Here is a 17,042-nt window from a genome sequence, read left to right as displayed (position 1 = left end):
TCACGCAGGTCTGCATCCTGGGATGCATTTAAATTTGCATACACTGTCCTGATTCCCAGTCACTCTGCTGGATATGAATTCAGTCTCCAGTGATCATGCACATGGGTCAACCTGGAACATTTCTGTCCTTACCAACACATAACCTTCAAGCTTCTTGACTGAGACCATGTCTGTTCTGTAGCTTCGCTGTTGGGTATCCATTTCAGCCATACATTTTCTCTTGACAATGAGCTCTGGTTTCATGTGCTCTCCTGAAGGTTAACTTCCATCCCAGGTGTCCTTGGACTGCCATCATTGGCTACTCCTCTGTATCTTCTGGGAATAAAACATTCAGTTTTATATTTTATAAATTAGGAATTAGGAAGCAAGAAATCTAGGCTGGGCTCAGCGGTTTACCAATCTCTTAACTTCTTTGCAGTTTGCTGTCTTCATATACAGAGTGAAATGGTTAGTCTAGATCCATGCTGTCCAGTGTTCTAGCCACTTACTACATGAGCTAATGAGCACTTGAAAGATAGCTGTAAGTTGAGCTGTAAGTATAAAATACCTGCCAGATTCTGAAGCTCAGTATGAAAAAAAGGGAGCTCTCTCATTAATATTATTACATGTTGAAATGATATTTTAGGTATACTGAGTTAATGAAACATTATTAAAATTAATTTCACCCATTTCTTTTTTCAGTGTTGCTAATGGATGACTTAAAATGACACATATGGCTCACATTATATTTCCTTTCGTTAGCTCTGGCCTAGAGCTTTCCGGTCCCCTCTCTGAAATTGTTTCTTATTTGGGATTGGTACAGTCAGGTTCAGTTTACAGAAATTCAGCAGAGGGTCCTAACACAGCACTTCAGTGGCCCAAACATTTCTCCTTATTTTCGTATTAATAAAAATTCGTTATTTGGGAACTACTTATTTAAATAACAATCTGGTTCTGTGATCTGGAAGGAGGAAACGCCATTGTGATCAAATCACTATTGGAATTTTTGTTGTCATTTTGGAGTCCATTGTTCTGAACTATGCCAGGACATAACTGATTATTTAATTTGACTAGTGATAGTTCTTTGCAGTTGTATATGGGAGTTTTTTTGTTTTGTTTTGTTTTTGTTTTTTGTCAGAGAGAGAGAGAGATCATAAGTAGGCAGAGAGGCAGGAAGAGAGAGGGAGAAGCAGGCTCCCTGCTGAGCAGAGAGCCCAACACAGGACTTGAACCCCGGACCCTGACTGAGATCATGACCTGAGCTGAAGGCAGAGGCTTAACCCACTGAGCCACCCAGGCACCCCAGTTTTTGTTTTTGTTTTTTTTTCAGTGCCATCACTTTTTCTGATAAACATAGATGCATAAACATGGGTCATGTAGACACTTATATTTAAACATTGCAATGGTAGAAATTGGCAGGTGCCCCCCCCCCCCACAACCCCTGCCCTGTGGTTATGTCTGCTTACCTGCTTATTTACAGTAGAAACTTCCTAAGGCAAGTAAAGACTACCATGGACCAATTACAGTAGAGCTTACTTTCTTGACTAGGAGTAGGTATGAAGGGACTACGAGTGTTTTTCTCATGGACTGTTTCAAACATTTAAATCATAAGTAAGTCATTTTCTTTAGCCTTATTCATTTGCATAGACCTCTACCACTTAATCACTCTTAGTTCCCATTTATATTTGTACTGTGCAGATGCCAAGTGATATAAATAGGGGGCCTGGCACAGCCATCCGAGTCAAGTCATCGTATTTCTCTTGGCTGGGTGTCCTCTGTTCTTGTTTGTTTGTTTGTTTGTTTGTTTGTTTTTAAAGTTTTTTTTTTTTTTTTTTTAAGTAATCTCTACACCCACCATGGGGCTTGAACCTACAACCCTAAGATCAAAAGTTGCATGCTCTATCAGCTGAGCCAGCTGGCTGTCCCTGTTTTCACTAATTCCGTCTTTTACACATGGGGTTTCAAGTTGTCAGGAGCTGTGTGTCTGGGACAGCAGGAGTTAAGTGGGTAAATCTGGTAATATTTGTCCTCCTCACTTGATGTAAGTTACTTTTCCCTACCTTCCTTGGGTCATGAAGGCCCGTTGACTTTCTCTCCGTATGCCTCCTTCCAGCACTGCCTGAATTCAGGTCTCTTCTCTGTGTTCTTTGGTTGTATATGCAGCAGCACCTGGCTTCCTAAGAAAGTCGTGATCCAGTCTGATCTAAACATTCTCCCGTTTAGCCCCTCTGAGCCTCCCACTCTCTTCCGGATGACGTCCAGCTTTGGCTGAGCCTGCAGGATTGTTCTGGCCTCTATTGTCTGGCCTTTCCCCCAACCATCTATGCTGCATTTTGGCCACCAGGCTGCTCTTTGTTCTTGGCATGTTCTTTGCCCTTTCTCCCACCTCTGCTGTAGACCTGGAGGCTCACACCACCTGCCCGCCATTTCCTTCATTCTCCAGGGGAAGGCTTCTCACCTCCAAGGTTTGACTTGTCTAGAGCCTGGTAGAGAGAATAAAGGTTTTCTTGGGGCTGCATTGCAGTGTTTGTTCCTTGCATCACTATAATTATTTATAATTATATATATAAGATATATAGTAAATGATTATATAATCTTTAATTACATATAATTTATAATAATTTATTGTAGGTTTTCTGTAGGAGACTAAGGTTAAGGACTGACTTTTTCTCTAGTTCCTAATCTGGTCTGTTTCTTGGGCATAATTTGGCTTATTCCTTCATTGATAAACACTCACTGAATTCAGGAGTCCTAAAAAGATACTGGTTGCATTTATTTGCAGGGGGGCTCTCACAGTTTGTAGTCCGTGCCTGCACTGTGCATAACAGTAGCTGCTAGTCTCCTGTGGCCGCTGAGCTCTTGAACTGTGGCGTGAATTGTGGCACCTCAAGTGTAAAATGCACGCTGGTTTTGTACAATGACAAAAGAATGTACACTAGTAATAATTTTGTACATTGAGTTCATGTTGAAATGAAAAATCTAGTGTGAAGTTAAATAAAATGTATTACTAAAATTTCACCTATTTTACCTTTCTAAAAGTGGCTGCTAGAATATTTATATGTACATTTGTGGCTTGTATCCTATTTCTGCTGGACTGAACTCATCTAAAGGGCTCTTAATTTTTAACTTCTCTTTTTCTCCATCCAGATCTGAGATTTCAAAAGAGGAAACCACTTTTAAGTGATAAACTTTGGCACGTTAGTCAATTCAGAAGGTTTCATTGAAGGAATTTGTTTTACCTCTTTTAGCTTTGACCTCAAATTTCCATGAGCACCAAATGTGTTTGAACAGCTTACAAGGGCTGCGGATGCCGTGCTGTTTGCTTTCTTTCCAGTCCAGAGGAGCAGAGACATGGTAGCGGCCTGCCCCGCTGCTGCCTGTTCACAGTGCAGGGCATGTGAGGACTGGCAGGCTGTCCTCAAGAGAAGTGCAGGCCAGTGATCCACAGGGCCAGAGCCGAGAGAAGGTCCCAGCATATGGTGACAGTGTGCTTCCTGTTCCCAGCAAGCCAACAGCTGCACCGTGATCCTTGGCAGCAGGCGTTTGGCAGGTCTCCCTGGGGCACCCTGGGCCTTTGTAAGTCTGGCACAGCGCTGAGAGGTGCCTAGGTACATCCTCCTGGAGCAAGAGAAAGAGAGCAGAACCTCCCACAGTCTTCTGGCTCCCACCTTCCCCCTGCTTCCCTCCGCTCCCTACACACGGGGGACACTGGGCAAAGCCATGGGTGATGGGAAAGAGTGAGCTTTTCCCACAAGTCACAGGGGTTGGCCAGCTTGGGGTAATGCTATCCATGTTTTGTACCATACTCTCAGAAGACTATTTGAAATGAAAGCAGGGTCCTTTCTATTTGAATATTCAGTTCCAGGTGGATGAAAGATTAAAAAAAAACAAAAACAAAAACAAAAAAAACTTAGAGAAGAGTCATGAGAAAAGTAACAAGGACATCTCCAAAGCAAAATCCCATTTTACTCACATTTACCTGTTGGTAGCATTATGCCCTATTGGCTTTGTTTCTTTTTTTAAAATATGTGTGTGTGTAGATCTATATGTATATTTTTCCTGGATCGTATGAACTTATGTTGCATATACATCATATAGCCTTTTCCCCCTACATACATTATATATTTCCTAAAATCAAAAATATTCTTTTGCCTAACCTTAGTTCAGTTACCAGCTTAAGTAAATTTTAGCATTTATGTCATATTTTAGTGTACTGTTTGTATTCTTTTATCAGTTGGCCCAAAAATGTTCTTTATAGCATATTTTCCTTCACAGTTAAGCATCCAGTCTAGAATCACATGTGTAGTTAGTTGTCATGTGAAGGAAAACAGTTTGTCTACTCATACTCAAAACCTTTCCATAATAATTCTGGCGCCAAATATGTGGGGTTTTACACACGAGCAATTCTCCAGCTCTCCAGTGGACAGCTGGAGGGTATCTTGCAAATTCTCACTCACTTCTACACTGCCTTTAGTTAGTGCAGACCCCACAGGTTAAAGGCTTAATCCCTCTTCTTCTTTCGCTTCCGATGCCAGTTGCAAGTCCCAGTTTTACCTGTGCTTCTGACCAACTGGATGTAAACTGGGAGATTCTGACGACCCCTTCCTGAGGGTGGATAATTTTCTAGAGCAGCTCACAGAACTCAGGAAGAAGGTTTGCCTAATTTGATTACTGGTTTATCATAAAGAGATGCCCAGAGCAAGGCAGGGGGAAAGGAGCATGAAGTTCTAAGCACACCACTCTCCCAGCACCTTTCTGCAAACACCCTTTGGAAGTTCTCCAGACTCTTTCTGTTAGGGTTTGATGGAGACCACATTATGTAGGCATGATTGATTGCATCTTTGACTATTAGCGATTAATTCACCCTCCAGACCACTTCCTATCCCTACCATATAGGTAGGAAAAGTGGGGCTGAAAATTCCAACCCTTAGTGACTTCTTTGATTTCCCTGGCAAACAGCCCCCATCCTTCAGGGACTTTAAAAGTTCATTAACATAAACTCAGGTGTGGTTGCAAGGGACTTGTTATGAATAACAAAAGACTCTTCTTTCACGTTGTTGCTCTCAGAACTTCCGAAATTCTGAGGGTTTTAGAAACCCAGTGCCAGGAAAAAAAGAAGAAGCACTGTGCCATGAACAAAAACCAAATATGTATTTCTTTATAAGTTGCAGTATCACAACAGGTCCTTTTAGTTTCCTTTTATCTGGAGCCGTTCCTCAGCTTTTTTTCTGTTTTGCTTTGTTTTGTTTTGTTTTTGGTCTTTTGTGACCTAGATATTTTGGTGGAGGAATGTTTTAAGTTTTAAAAACAAACCTGTTAGAGAGCTAGGAGAAAATACATTTTTGTCCTTGTCTGTTCAGGAAGGGAGGACCTTTGCAAGCAAGACCTTAAAGAAATGCCAAGCATAGATTTGACTTGATGAAAAATTTAGAATTCCTTTACAGCCTACCCAAAAGCCCAACAAAATCCAGGAGCATTTACAATGAATAGGACAGACTTAAAGCTCTTTCAAGGCAATAAGAAAAAGACTAACATCCTAAAATATAGGTAGGGGATCTGAAAGTAGTGCCCAAAAGAACAAATACAGATGGCCAGTAACCTGAAAAACAACCCCCTCCAAGGGCATTCCAGTGAATGTGAATCAGAAGAGTGGGGACTCATTAATTTTCAAGATTGATTCAATTACTGAGAATGATTCTTCACTGTAGGCAAGAGTGGGGGAAGGCACTTTCACACTGTGGGTAGAGTGTACATTGATGGGAACTTCTCTGGTGGAGGAAGATAAACCAAGCAGTAGATCCAAGAGCTTGCTTGCTTTATTTATTTATTTAAAAGGTTGTTTTTGTTTTTTGAAAGATTTTATTTATTTATTTATTTGACACACACAGAGAGGTCACAAGCAGAGAGGCAGGCAGAGAAAGAGGGGGAAGCAGGCTCGCTGCTGAGCAGAGAGCCCGATGTGGGGCTTGATCCCAGGACCCAAAGGATCATGACCTGTGAGCCAAAGGCAGAGGCTTAATCCACTGAGCCAACCAGGTGCCCCTAAAAGGTTTTATTTTTAAGGCATCTCCACACCCAGCCTGGGGCTCAAACTCAAAACCCTGAGATGAGGAGTTGCACGCCCCACCACCCAAGCTGGCCAGGCGCCCCTACAGAAGCTTTAAATAGCAGTAATTTCGTGTTACAAATTGTGTGGCAGATGAACTGCTGTAGATTTGTGCATTATGGGTGACAGATTTTGAGTTTTTATTTTTTAGTTTTTAGTCACTACAATTACATGAGAGAGGCCTGTTCTTTAGGAAAATAAGTTTTAGATCATTGAAGGTAACCTATTAGCATCAAAAAGGCTTCTTTAGAAAAGATTAAAAGAAGGGTTTCTTTCCGTGAGGAGTGATCCTTTTTAGTTAAAAATGAGTTACCGGTACAATAGCTAGTTTAGCTTGGTAGTTAGAGTGAGGTGCTCCTGGGTGTTTGCATGGGTTAGGGGTGATTATGGACTCCTGAGGAAGTCCTGTCTGTTTCTGGTCAGCAGGTCCAGAGACTCCGTGTTTGGATTTGGTGGAAGTGGGCTCATTTGTAGAAAATGGTGTTCTAGGAAGAGTACCCTGGGCTCAGAGAACACAGTCTGGGGGTTTCTGTACTCTGGGCTTGAGATCCCAGTGACCAGCAAGGTAGGAACAGGGAAGAATGGTGACTCTGGGAGACAGTGAAGAAGCTTCCTGGAATCTGCTGACTGGAAATATGCAGGAGGTAAAGGACAGCATAGGAATGGATGACAGGCTGCCTCTCACAAGCAGGGCTGGCAAGAGGGAATTGCCATCTTGAGGAGGGCCGTGAGGATTTTGACCTGAGGGTGAAGTTTTCCTTGATGGTGGCACACTGATGCTGAACTGGGGAGGTTGTGAGGTAGTTGGTGGTGTGGATGTGTTGAGAGGAGCTCATCCCAGAGAGAGCTGACAGCTAGATACAGAGACTGGAAAAGGGGTCTTGGTCAGAAGGGGCGCATAGGTGGAGAGTGTGAGCACACAGCAGGTCCATACAGTGAAGTATTTATACAGTCCAGACGTGACTGTCCTTGTCTAGCTTTCTCGTTCCAGGGAAGCTTCTCTTTCCTAGCAACTTGTCCAAACCTCCTGGCTTGTTGTTGTTTGTTTTTTGTTTTGTTCTCTCCCTCTTCTCAAGGGGATGAACCACCTCTCTACTTTAATCTGTCTTCCCCCATCCCATTGTTTATTCAAGGAAGCTTAACCCTTTTCATACAGTAGTATCCTTCTGCCTCAGTATACCCCCTTGTACCTCAGCCACCCCTTTCTCTTATTCTCAGAGGAAGAGATACCTACACTCTTGTGCTGCAGAGGTTAACCCCATTTGTCCAGTTCCGCCTTTCCCTCCCTCCTTCTGGGAAACTTGATGTTCTGTTTGCCCTCGGTCTCCAGCTCCTTAGTTCTTTGTGCTTTGGCTTACACACAGCTTTGAGGAGAAATCACAGACTTTATTATACAGAGAATCAGAAGGAAATGAACTTCCTAAGGTCACACTTCTTAGGCATTTTAATGTTTATCTAGTCTGCTTTTCAGAATATGCTGGAAGATGTTTACACACAATGCTTTCCAAACTGTGGAGCACCCCCCACCCCAAGAGGAGGGGATGCCCCCCCCCCCTGCAACTTCTCCTTCTGAAAAATAGGCATTTCCACCTTTGTTTTAACCAGAATAGCTCAATCTAGTTCTGATTAAGAATTCATTTGGGTTAAGTGTTTTGTGACTTAAAGAAAATGAACTACTGGTTTAAAAAATAAATTATGGGAGCACCTTTGTGGCTCAGTCGTTGGGTGTCTGCCTTTGGTTTGGGTCATGATCCCAGGGTCTGGGATTGAGCCTGGCGTCAGGCTCCCTGATCAGCAGGAAGCCTGCTTCTTCCTCTCCCACTCCCCCCCCCCCCCCACTTGTGTTCCCTCTCTCAGTGTGTGTCTATCAAATAAATAAATAAAATGTTTAAAAAGTAAATAAATACATCATGGCTTGTACTTCCATGAGTTAGACTCACTTACATTAGCACCTTAGTTACACTGTTTCATACTGGGGTGAATCTGAAGGAATTGATGTTATATATATTTTTAAAAGATTTTATGTATTTATTTGACAGAGGTACAGCAAGAGAGGGAACCCATGCAGGGGGAGTGGGAGAGGGAGAAGTTGGCTCCCTGCTGAGCAGGGACCAGAACACAGGACTCTGGGATCAGGATCTGAGCCAAAGGCAGACTCTTAAACTTAACTGACTGAGCCACGCAGCCACCCTGAATTGATGTTATATTGTGAAGTGATTGCTTTCATGGCTTATCACTGAAAAGCAATTAAACATTACAAGGCAAAAATAGTCTTGGGTAAAATTATTTCTGTAAATAACTGACATAAAAATTTTGACCTAGTTGTCTCCAGAATGAGGCTTATGTCCCAAAGGCTTCACACTGACCTCAAGGAAAATTTTGTAGACTTTAAAAAAAAAAAAAAGGATGACCCATGCAAACACTCTACCTAGAAAGAAGTCTAATTTGGAGCCTCTTTTAGAAAATGTTGAAGTCACATATTGGATAGCCAAATAGAAAGGAATAGATTTGCATTTTATTTTTTCACATGCACACACAAATATATATTTGTAGTTTTCCCATGATATGTTACTTAGGTTCTGAGAGACATTTTAGTCAGTTACTCTATTTCTGTTTGGTAATGTAACAATATAGTGTTGGTGTTTTCATATTTAGATGTATGTACTAGATTTATTCCTCAATATCTAAGGCAGACAGATCACCAAATTTCCTTTCTTTCCTCTTATCATTTAAAAATGCATGTAGAGGGGCCTCTTGGTGGCTTAGTTGGTTAAGTGTCTGCCTTCGGCTCAGTTCATGATCCCAGAGTTCAGGAATGGAGCCCCACGTTGGGCTCCCTACTCAGTGGGGAGCCTGCTTCTCCCTCTCCCTCTCTGCCTGTTGCTCTGCCTACTTGTGCACTCTCTCTCTTTCACAAATAAAGAAATAAAATCTTTAAATAAAATGCATATAGTTATGAGCACATGATGCCCATCACCAATATCCCATGACCTTGGGCCCATCACTCTGCCTTTCCATTTTTATGCACAAAGAAGGGAATGAAAAGGGGGTGGCTTCTACCCCCCTGATTCTGAGTTCTTTAACCTGGCTTCTTTGTGGACATTTACAAGTCCCAACCTCTTAGTATCCAAATTAAGTATCCTAATTAAGTATCCTTAATCCTCTTGACTCTGAAAATGGTTTTGATCAGGTATTTTATTTTTTTATTATTTTTTAAATTTCTTATTTATTTATTTGACAGAGAGAGAGAGAGCAAGTAGGCGGAGAGGCAGGCTCCCTGCTGAGCAGAGAGCCCAGTGTGGGGGCTTGATCCCAGATCCTGAGATCATGACCTGAGCTGAAGGCAGAGGCTTAACCCCCTGAGCCACCCAGGCATCCTTGATTGGGTATTTTAGTTTGTACTCCCTCAAAAGCAGATTCCAAGACAAGGATTTGAATATAAGAAGTTTATTGGTGGTGGGGGGAGGCACCTGGGTGGCTCAGTGGGTTAAAGTCTCTGCCTTCAGCTCAGGTCATGATCCCAGGGTGCTGGGATTGAGTCCCGCATCAGGCTCTCTGCTCAGCAGGGAGCCTGCCTCCCCCCAACTCTCTCTCTCTCTGCCTGCCTCTCTGCCTATTTGTGATTTCTCCATCAAATAAATAAATAAAAATAAAAATAAGTTTATTTGGCATGAAGCTAAGGGAGTAGAAAAGTGAAATGAGGCAGAAAAAGTGGCCAATAAAGGGTGAATTATTGAGCCAGCTCCCACCTGGGGCGGCTGCTACTTAGTTTTGTTGGGGGGGGGGTGGATTTAGGAGCCAGTTATTCAAACTGGGGAATGAGGGATCTGGGTTTTTTTGTTTTTTGTTTTTAAAGATTTTATTTATTTATTTCACAGAGATCACAAATAGGCAGAGAGGGAGTCAGAGAGAGAGAGAGAGAGAGAGAGAAAGGAAAAAGCAGGCTCCCTGATGAGCAGAGAGCCTGATGCGGGGCTCAATCCCAGGACCCTGACACCATGACCCGAGCTGAAGGCAGAGGCTTAACCCACTGTGTCCCCAGGCACACCTGGGTTTTTTATTTGTAGGCTAATGTCTTAGTTTTGGGTTGAAGGCTGCTCTTAAGGGGCAGGTAGGTGGCAGAGCAGATTACAATGGTAGGAAAAGCCCTTAGGTAGAGAAATGGAGTTGCTGGTAGTTGGATGCTTTAGGTATGCCCTGAAGTGGTAAGGGAAGGAGATGAAGGCAGGGTACCAGCAACATTCTCTGTCCCAGTCTCCTGATTGAGCTTTAGGGCTTCTTATTTTTTTTTTTTTTTTCAAGATTATTTATTTGAGAGAGAGAGAGAGAGAGAGAGATAAAGTTTGTGTGCATGAGCTGGAGGGAGGGGCAGAGAGAGAGGGAGAGAGTGAGGACAAGTAGACCCCCCACTGAGTGTGGATCCTGATGCAGGGCTCGATCGCAGGACCCCAGAATCATGCCCTGAGCCAACATCAAGAGCCTGACACTCAACCGACTGAGCTCCCTGTTTGCCCTGAGCTTCGTGGCTTAATGACAGGAGCACGGTGGTTTCTGGAGTACACTGACCCCTGCCTGATACTTCACAGGTATTCTTTAGTATTCTTTAGTTATATTTCCTTTTAAGAAGGCAGGGGAAAGTGCTCGCTCTCCTCCATAGTTTAGCCTTTAAAAAGGATCTCAAACCCTTCTGTATGTAAGTATTTCTAAGCCAACACACCAAGGGCTCTACCCAAGTGGTTTCCCCTCAGAGTGCGGGAGCCCGTTATGTGACAAGCATAGTAATAAATGCTGGGTGTGCAGAGGTGAGAGGCATGATCCTGACCGAGGAGTTCCTGGGCCAGGGGCTGGTTATTGAGTGGCTGACCTAAAGAACCTTTCCAAGTGATAAAGGACTTCAAGTGAATCACCTAATCAACAAAAAGTGTGCTTTGGGATTCGGGTCAAACGTTCCTCCCTTTCAGACCCTGGCTCCATCTTGTTGGCTGAGTGACATTAGATGAAACAGCCTCAGTTTCCTCACTTGCTAGATGGGATTGCTGATACCTGCTTGTGGGATTGTTAGAGGATTCAGTGCACTAACCTTGATAAATAGACCAGGTTTGGGTAGAAGAGAGGACAGGACATGGAGAGAACGTTGATGGCTAGGTCACTTACTATATATATATAAGAACTAAGGTAAGAAAAATGGGTTTGGGGGCTTGATCACAGAAGGCACTGAAGGCACTGAATCTCAAGCTCAAACAGACCTTGGGACATGGCTGCAAGGGCAGTGAGGTTTCATCGCATCTCAGAAAGGCTGAGGGAAAGGGCCATCATTTCAGTCTTCACACTAATAGGATATTCTTGGCTCACTGAGCTATTCATGGGCATGGTAGAGACCAACCATATTCTTATGTGGAAACATAGCAACTCAACTCTGTCAAAAAGCAGAAACGGGCACCTGGGTGGCTCAGTCGTTAAGCGTTTGCCTTTGACTCAGGTCATCCCCAGGGTCCTGGGATCGAGTTCCTCATTGGGTTCCCTGTTCTGCAGGGAGCCTGCTTCTCCCTCTCCCATTACCCCTGCTTGCGTTCCCTCTCTCACTGTGTCTGTGTCAAATAAATAAATGAAATCTTTTTTTTTTAAAAGGCAAAAACAGACCCATAAATACAGAGAACAAACTGATGGTTGCCAGAGGGGAGGGTTGGGTGCATGGGCAAAATGGGTGAAGGGGATAAGGGGAAGTAGAGGCTTCTAGTTACTGAAGTCATAAGTCACGGGGTGGGGGGTGGAGGATGAAAAGGATAACCCAATGAGTAGAGCCAGTGACACTGTGAGAACAGTGTGTGGTGACGACAGCCGTGTCGGTGGTGAGCTCAGGAGAGTGTAGACTGGTTGAATCACTGTGTTGTGTGCTGGAAATTCATGTAATGTTGTGTGTCGGCCATACTTCCATTAAAAAAAAGAGCTTAACACTATGAGGACCACCACGTGGTGCCAACAAGGTCTGGATCTTAAACTGTACATTACTGGAATACATTAGCTGCTGGCCCATTTTTGGTCTTGAAGGGGGAAGCTGAGGCTTAGCAAGGTGACAGTCTTTTAATGGTAAGTCGACTTTTTGAGAAGACCTAGATGTACAGAGGTTCAGAAATTCCCTCTGTTGACAATGCCATTTGATGGATGGATGTCCTGGAAGGTTTTGAGAGAGCCCTTTTCTGTTTTAAAATTGAGAACGTTTGCAGTTTCCAACTCACGTGTCACACATGTTCCTTTGGTCTTTGTCTTCAGCTGCTCATGTTTCCCACCTGGAAAATGTGTCCGAGGAAGAAATGAACAGACTCCTGGGAATAGTGTTGGATGTGGAATATCTCTTTACCTGTGTCCACAAGGAAGAAGATGCAGATACCAAACAAGTTTATTTCTATCTATTTAAGGTGAGGTTTTTTACCACTTTAAAAAGGCGTTTTTTCTTTCTCTCATTGTTCAGATGTGCTCAGTTTCTGCACACCAGGTCGTGGGTGGGAAGGCCCTCAGCTCATGATACGTTTGCCCTCAGGGTTTGTGGAAGCATGCGATTCTTCATGAGGGATTCTCTAAAATGACCCACCACCTGTTGGATTCATCACTCTTCTTGAGAGCCTTCTTATTTGTTTGCAGACTTGAATATCTTGATTTGCTTATGCGTGTAGATTTCTTTCCATCCACTCATCCGTTCGTCCATCTGAGTATGTGTTTGGCATACCTGCCCTGTGCTCCGTGCATGGCACTCATGTAGGCATGAGGGATAGATCAGTGGGCAAAGTCCTTGCCCTCAAGGAGTTGACTTTTCAGTAGAAGAGGCAGACAATCAACCAGTAAATAATATATTTGCAGGTGGTGATAAGTGCTGTGAAGAGAAACAAAGTAGGGTAAGTGGAATCAGAATGGCAGGGATGGTGGGGGTGGGGGGACACAACCATGAGGAAGGGTAGTTAAGGAAGGCCTCTCTGAGGAGACCACAGATGAGCAGGAACCTGAGCTCTGGGGACAGGAGCTGTTGCTGAAAAGGGCTGGGAGAAGAGCTTTCCAGGCAGCAGAAGCAATGCCATCTGGTGATGGTGTGATGTGGGGAGAGCAAGGAGGCCAGTGTGGTGGAGCCCGGTGACCAAGGGGAGGGTGGGAGGAGATATGGTTGGAGGGTGGCCCCAGGGCCTTGACTCCCATGCTTCACAGAGAGGAAGCAGGAATTTCCAAATTTGGGCATCTCCCTACTGTCCTGTGTCTTGTTGACCCCAGTCACTGGTCACCAGTTACTGCTCCCACTTCCCCACTCCCCATAGCTGCTGCTTCCTGCTCTGTCTGAGCTCCCCTTGGGTCACATCCATCCCCTTTCTGCAGACATATGCCTCCCCATCTTCTGACTGCAGTCAGGATGGACAGGGGTAGGAGAGAAGTGGGTGGTGGGAGCAGAAAGATGAACTTCAGGGGCCAAAAATACATTCTTAAAGGGAGCAGACAGAAGAAATAATTAAAAAACAGAAACCTTGCTTTTGAGGGCACTGTTGATTATGTTGTATTGTGTTATAGTTAAAAGGTTCTTTAAGAAAACAAAACAAAACAAAATGCTCCACTCAGAGCTTATAGCCAGGAAGGGTTTGCCTCTTTAGTGAGCACCGTGCTTCATTTTACATGACAAAGATAGAAAATTTTTCCATTGAGTTCCTCTTTTGCTTTAACTGCTAGGAATCTCAGTGCAATTTTTGTGCTCAATTCCTGTAGCTTTTTTTTTTTAAGATCTGAATTTACTTGCTACATAATTTTCCCTTCTCCCAATTTATTAACTTTTGTGGGTTTTTTTTTCCATTGTTTTTTGGGGGTGGTGTTACTTATGGGAATTTGGGGATAGATAGGAGACAGGTGTGGAAGTGAGAATTGTATTTTTAAACTTTGGGGTCACGTTTGGGGATACTGGTTTTACAAAGATAAATGGGAGGTTGGAGGGAAGAGAAAGGGGGTTGGGGGGAGAGAATGCACCACTGAGTTCCTCACCACCATTAGCAGGCACTGGTCTACTCCAGGTGACAAGTTGTTGACATGGCTATGAGTCCTGAGTCATCCAGATTGAACCCTGGCAGGTTCATGCTGTTTAGAGCTTCTTTGGAAAAAGATGTTAGTTGAAGAAAAACAACGTCTGCATGACTGCAGTGATTATTTTTCTTGGAACTGAGTGGCCTGGCAGCCCCATAGCCCTGCTGGAAATGAAGGTGGTGTCAAGGTTTCCATCCTGCCGGCCTCCTCAGGATTTTGGTTATAACTAACCAAATAGGCCAGGCAGCACTGCTCTGCTTTGAAGTCCGTTTTTCTCTCTCTCTCCTCTCTTCCCACCTCCCTCATTTTAACAGCACAAATGTATTTACTCATGGGAACAAAATCTAAAATATTCAGCATTCTCCCCCACCATACCCCTCCCCCCGAGTCATTCTTTGGGTCAATAAGTAATAAATCCTGCATTCCTTAGCTTTTGAAAGGCAGTTCCTGTGTCTCTTATGTCTCAGTAATTAAATTAGAATTAAATGTATTATTCTTTTAGTAACATTTAAAAAACTTCAGGCTTAGATGTTGAAAATAAACCCAATGAAAAGCTGCTTCCTAAACTCAGTGTTTTCCTCAACCCTGTAACTGTGGCATCAGAGTTCGACTTTCTGGGTTTCAGTCTTGGCTCCATCACGTGTGAAAGGTGACTTTGGGCGAGACATTCTCCCGCAGTTTCCTTATCGGTAAAATACAGTGATAGCACCTACATCTGAAGGTTGTTAAGGGTATTAAATGAGATACAACATAAAGTGTGTCTAGGGAACCTAAGGGTGCAAATGCTTGCCGCTGGTATTAAATTTCTTTTCTGTGGCCACTTAGTCCAGCTCAATCCTTTTGTAGATGAAGAAACCAACATTCAGCATCTCCCCAACCCATTAGTTTATCTCCAAATTGAAACCCCCAGGGGACCAAGTTTTCAAATGGTCTTATTTTAACTGGGCAAAGAAAGTAGGCAGGCAGAATGATCTGTATTTGAATTTGATGATCTATCCATATCCTTAGAAACATATTAGTGACTTATCATTACTACATGTTTATTTTTTATGAAAATGGGCACAATACATTGAATGGATCAACAGATGCCTCACACTAATTATGCATATGGTGCCCCAGAAGGAATTGAGGCCCTTGTAAGACATGTCTCAGGGGGACACATGGGGGCCTTGAAACTTTGTCCATTTCTGTTAACTCCTGGGAGCATGATTGCCACGTCTTGTTTCTGTTGAAAAGGCAGTAAGTGGAGAAAGGAGAGAAAGATACAACTTAAATAGACGCATGGTCATGCCATACCTGGCCCGCATGTAAAGGTCACAGAATTTTTAAGCAAAGGTTGAAGGTAAAGGATTTCAGTATTAAGTTTATTTTCAAAGTAGGTCTTGATTAGTGACTCTTGAGTTGTTGTTTTTTTTTTTTTTTCGTCTTGGATATATGTTCTTTGAGAGCTTCAAATTCCAGTGGCAAGGATTAAGAGCAGTGTTTTGTTTTGTGGGCATTGAGATGCCAGAACACTTGGCTTGTATTCTGTGCATGGAGAAGAAATGAAAAGAGACTGCAGCAGTGAAAGTTGCCAGTTGAGAATTCCTGCAGAATTCCTTCCCGAAAGGCCGGGGCCCTAGACTATGCATAGGATGCACAGCTGGTACAAACAGCCCTCCCCCCTGGTCTCACTTGCACAGAATGGCTCCCTGCCTTCCTGGGGTTTAAATATGAGCCTTCTTCAGGGAGCCTGGGTTGTGTAGTTGATTGTGTCTGACTCTTGGTTTCCGCTCTGGTCATGATCTCAGGGTCTTGAGATCAAGCCCTGCATGGGTGTGGAGCCTGCTGAAGAAGGTTTCCCTTTCTCTGTCCCTCCTCCCATGTGTTCTCTCTTTAAATAAATAAAAGCATCTAAAAAACTGACCAACCAACCCTCCAGAGCATGAGCACAGCCTGCAGGCGCCTAGCTGGGCCTGGGCAGAGTGTGTGTGCATACCAGGCCTCTGGGTCAGTGGGAATCAGGAAATGGTGGGGAGAAGGGAAAGGGACTAGGATAGAGAGCCTGGTGCTACTGGCGGAGCTCTAGGCTGTGCAGAACATGGAAGGGGTTCCGTTTCTCATAACTCTGGTCGGGGGTATGAAGGCAAATTTGGGTTACCTGGTAGTCACCCACTTTTATTGACTTAAGGATTTATTTACATGTAGATAAGATAATTAGAATATGGTGACTTCCCTTCAGAGGCTGTGTTTTTGTGTGTTTGTGTGTGTGTGTGTGAGAGAGAGAGAGAGAGAGAGAGATTGATTTTTTTTTTCTTAATGATTTTTTTTTGCAGCTCTTGAGAAAGTCTATTTTACAAAGAGGAAAACCTGTGGTTGAAGGCTCTTTGGAGAAGAAACCCCCATTTGAAAAACCTAGTATTGAACAGGTAACATTTTAGTGGGGGGACACCCTTATTTTTATTGCTCTAAGGCTGAACAAACCGACTCTTCCATCTCTCCCTGTGTCTTTCTTCCGTCCTCTAGAGCCAGCTTAGAGATGCTCACTGAGTGTGTAGAAGTTGTCTTGGACCTTTTGCAACAGGAGTGGATACATAATTTAATAAATGAGCTAGCTGTTGTCTTTTACGGTTGCTGTATATTTAGAATTCACTGAGTTTGGGGAAGAAAAGAATTAAGCAGAACATGTAGGTCGTAGGAACACATGGAATGTGCTTTTTCTTGGTGTTGATGTTTTAAAATTAAGTCTTGGTCCTTTTGTTTGGGACTGTCTGAAAAAGCCTATTGAGGTGAGGGAATTTAGGAACATTGTCAAAAACATTGTAAGTCAAGCAAAAAAACATAAAAAAGAAATGAGGTTTTGCAGCCAGAAATTGACTTCCTGTTACATTATGATTCCTGGAAAGAAACCGGTTTATTTGGGGAATCT

At 43.4% G+C, this 17,042-nt stretch overlaps 1 protein-coding gene across 1 annotated transcript in view; it reads left to right on the top strand.

Moving 5' to 3' along the window:
- KAT2B (lysine acetyltransferase 2B) overlaps positions 1 to 17,042 on the top strand; it is a 102,068-nt gene that overhangs the window by 36,051 nt on the left and 48,975 nt on the right. Inside the window, exons 3-4 of the mRNA XM_059390863.1 lie at positions 12,356 to 12,501; positions 16,450 to 16,542. Coding sequence (XP_059246846.1) covers positions 12,356 to 12,501; positions 16,450 to 16,542 — 239 coding nt within the window. The remainder of the gene's footprint in view (positions 1 to 12,355; positions 12,502 to 16,449; positions 16,543 to 17,042) is intronic.

The sequence above is a fragment of the Mustela nigripes genome, chromosome 2 (assembly GCF_022355385.1).
Source record: "Mustela nigripes isolate SB6536 chromosome 2, MUSNIG.SB6536, whole genome shotgun sequence".
Taxonomy (NCBI): Eukaryota; Metazoa; Chordata; class Mammalia; order Carnivora; family Mustelidae; genus Mustela; species Mustela nigripes.
Note: the sequence above shows the minus strand (reverse complement) of the source record. Positions and strands in the feature narration are given on the sequence as shown.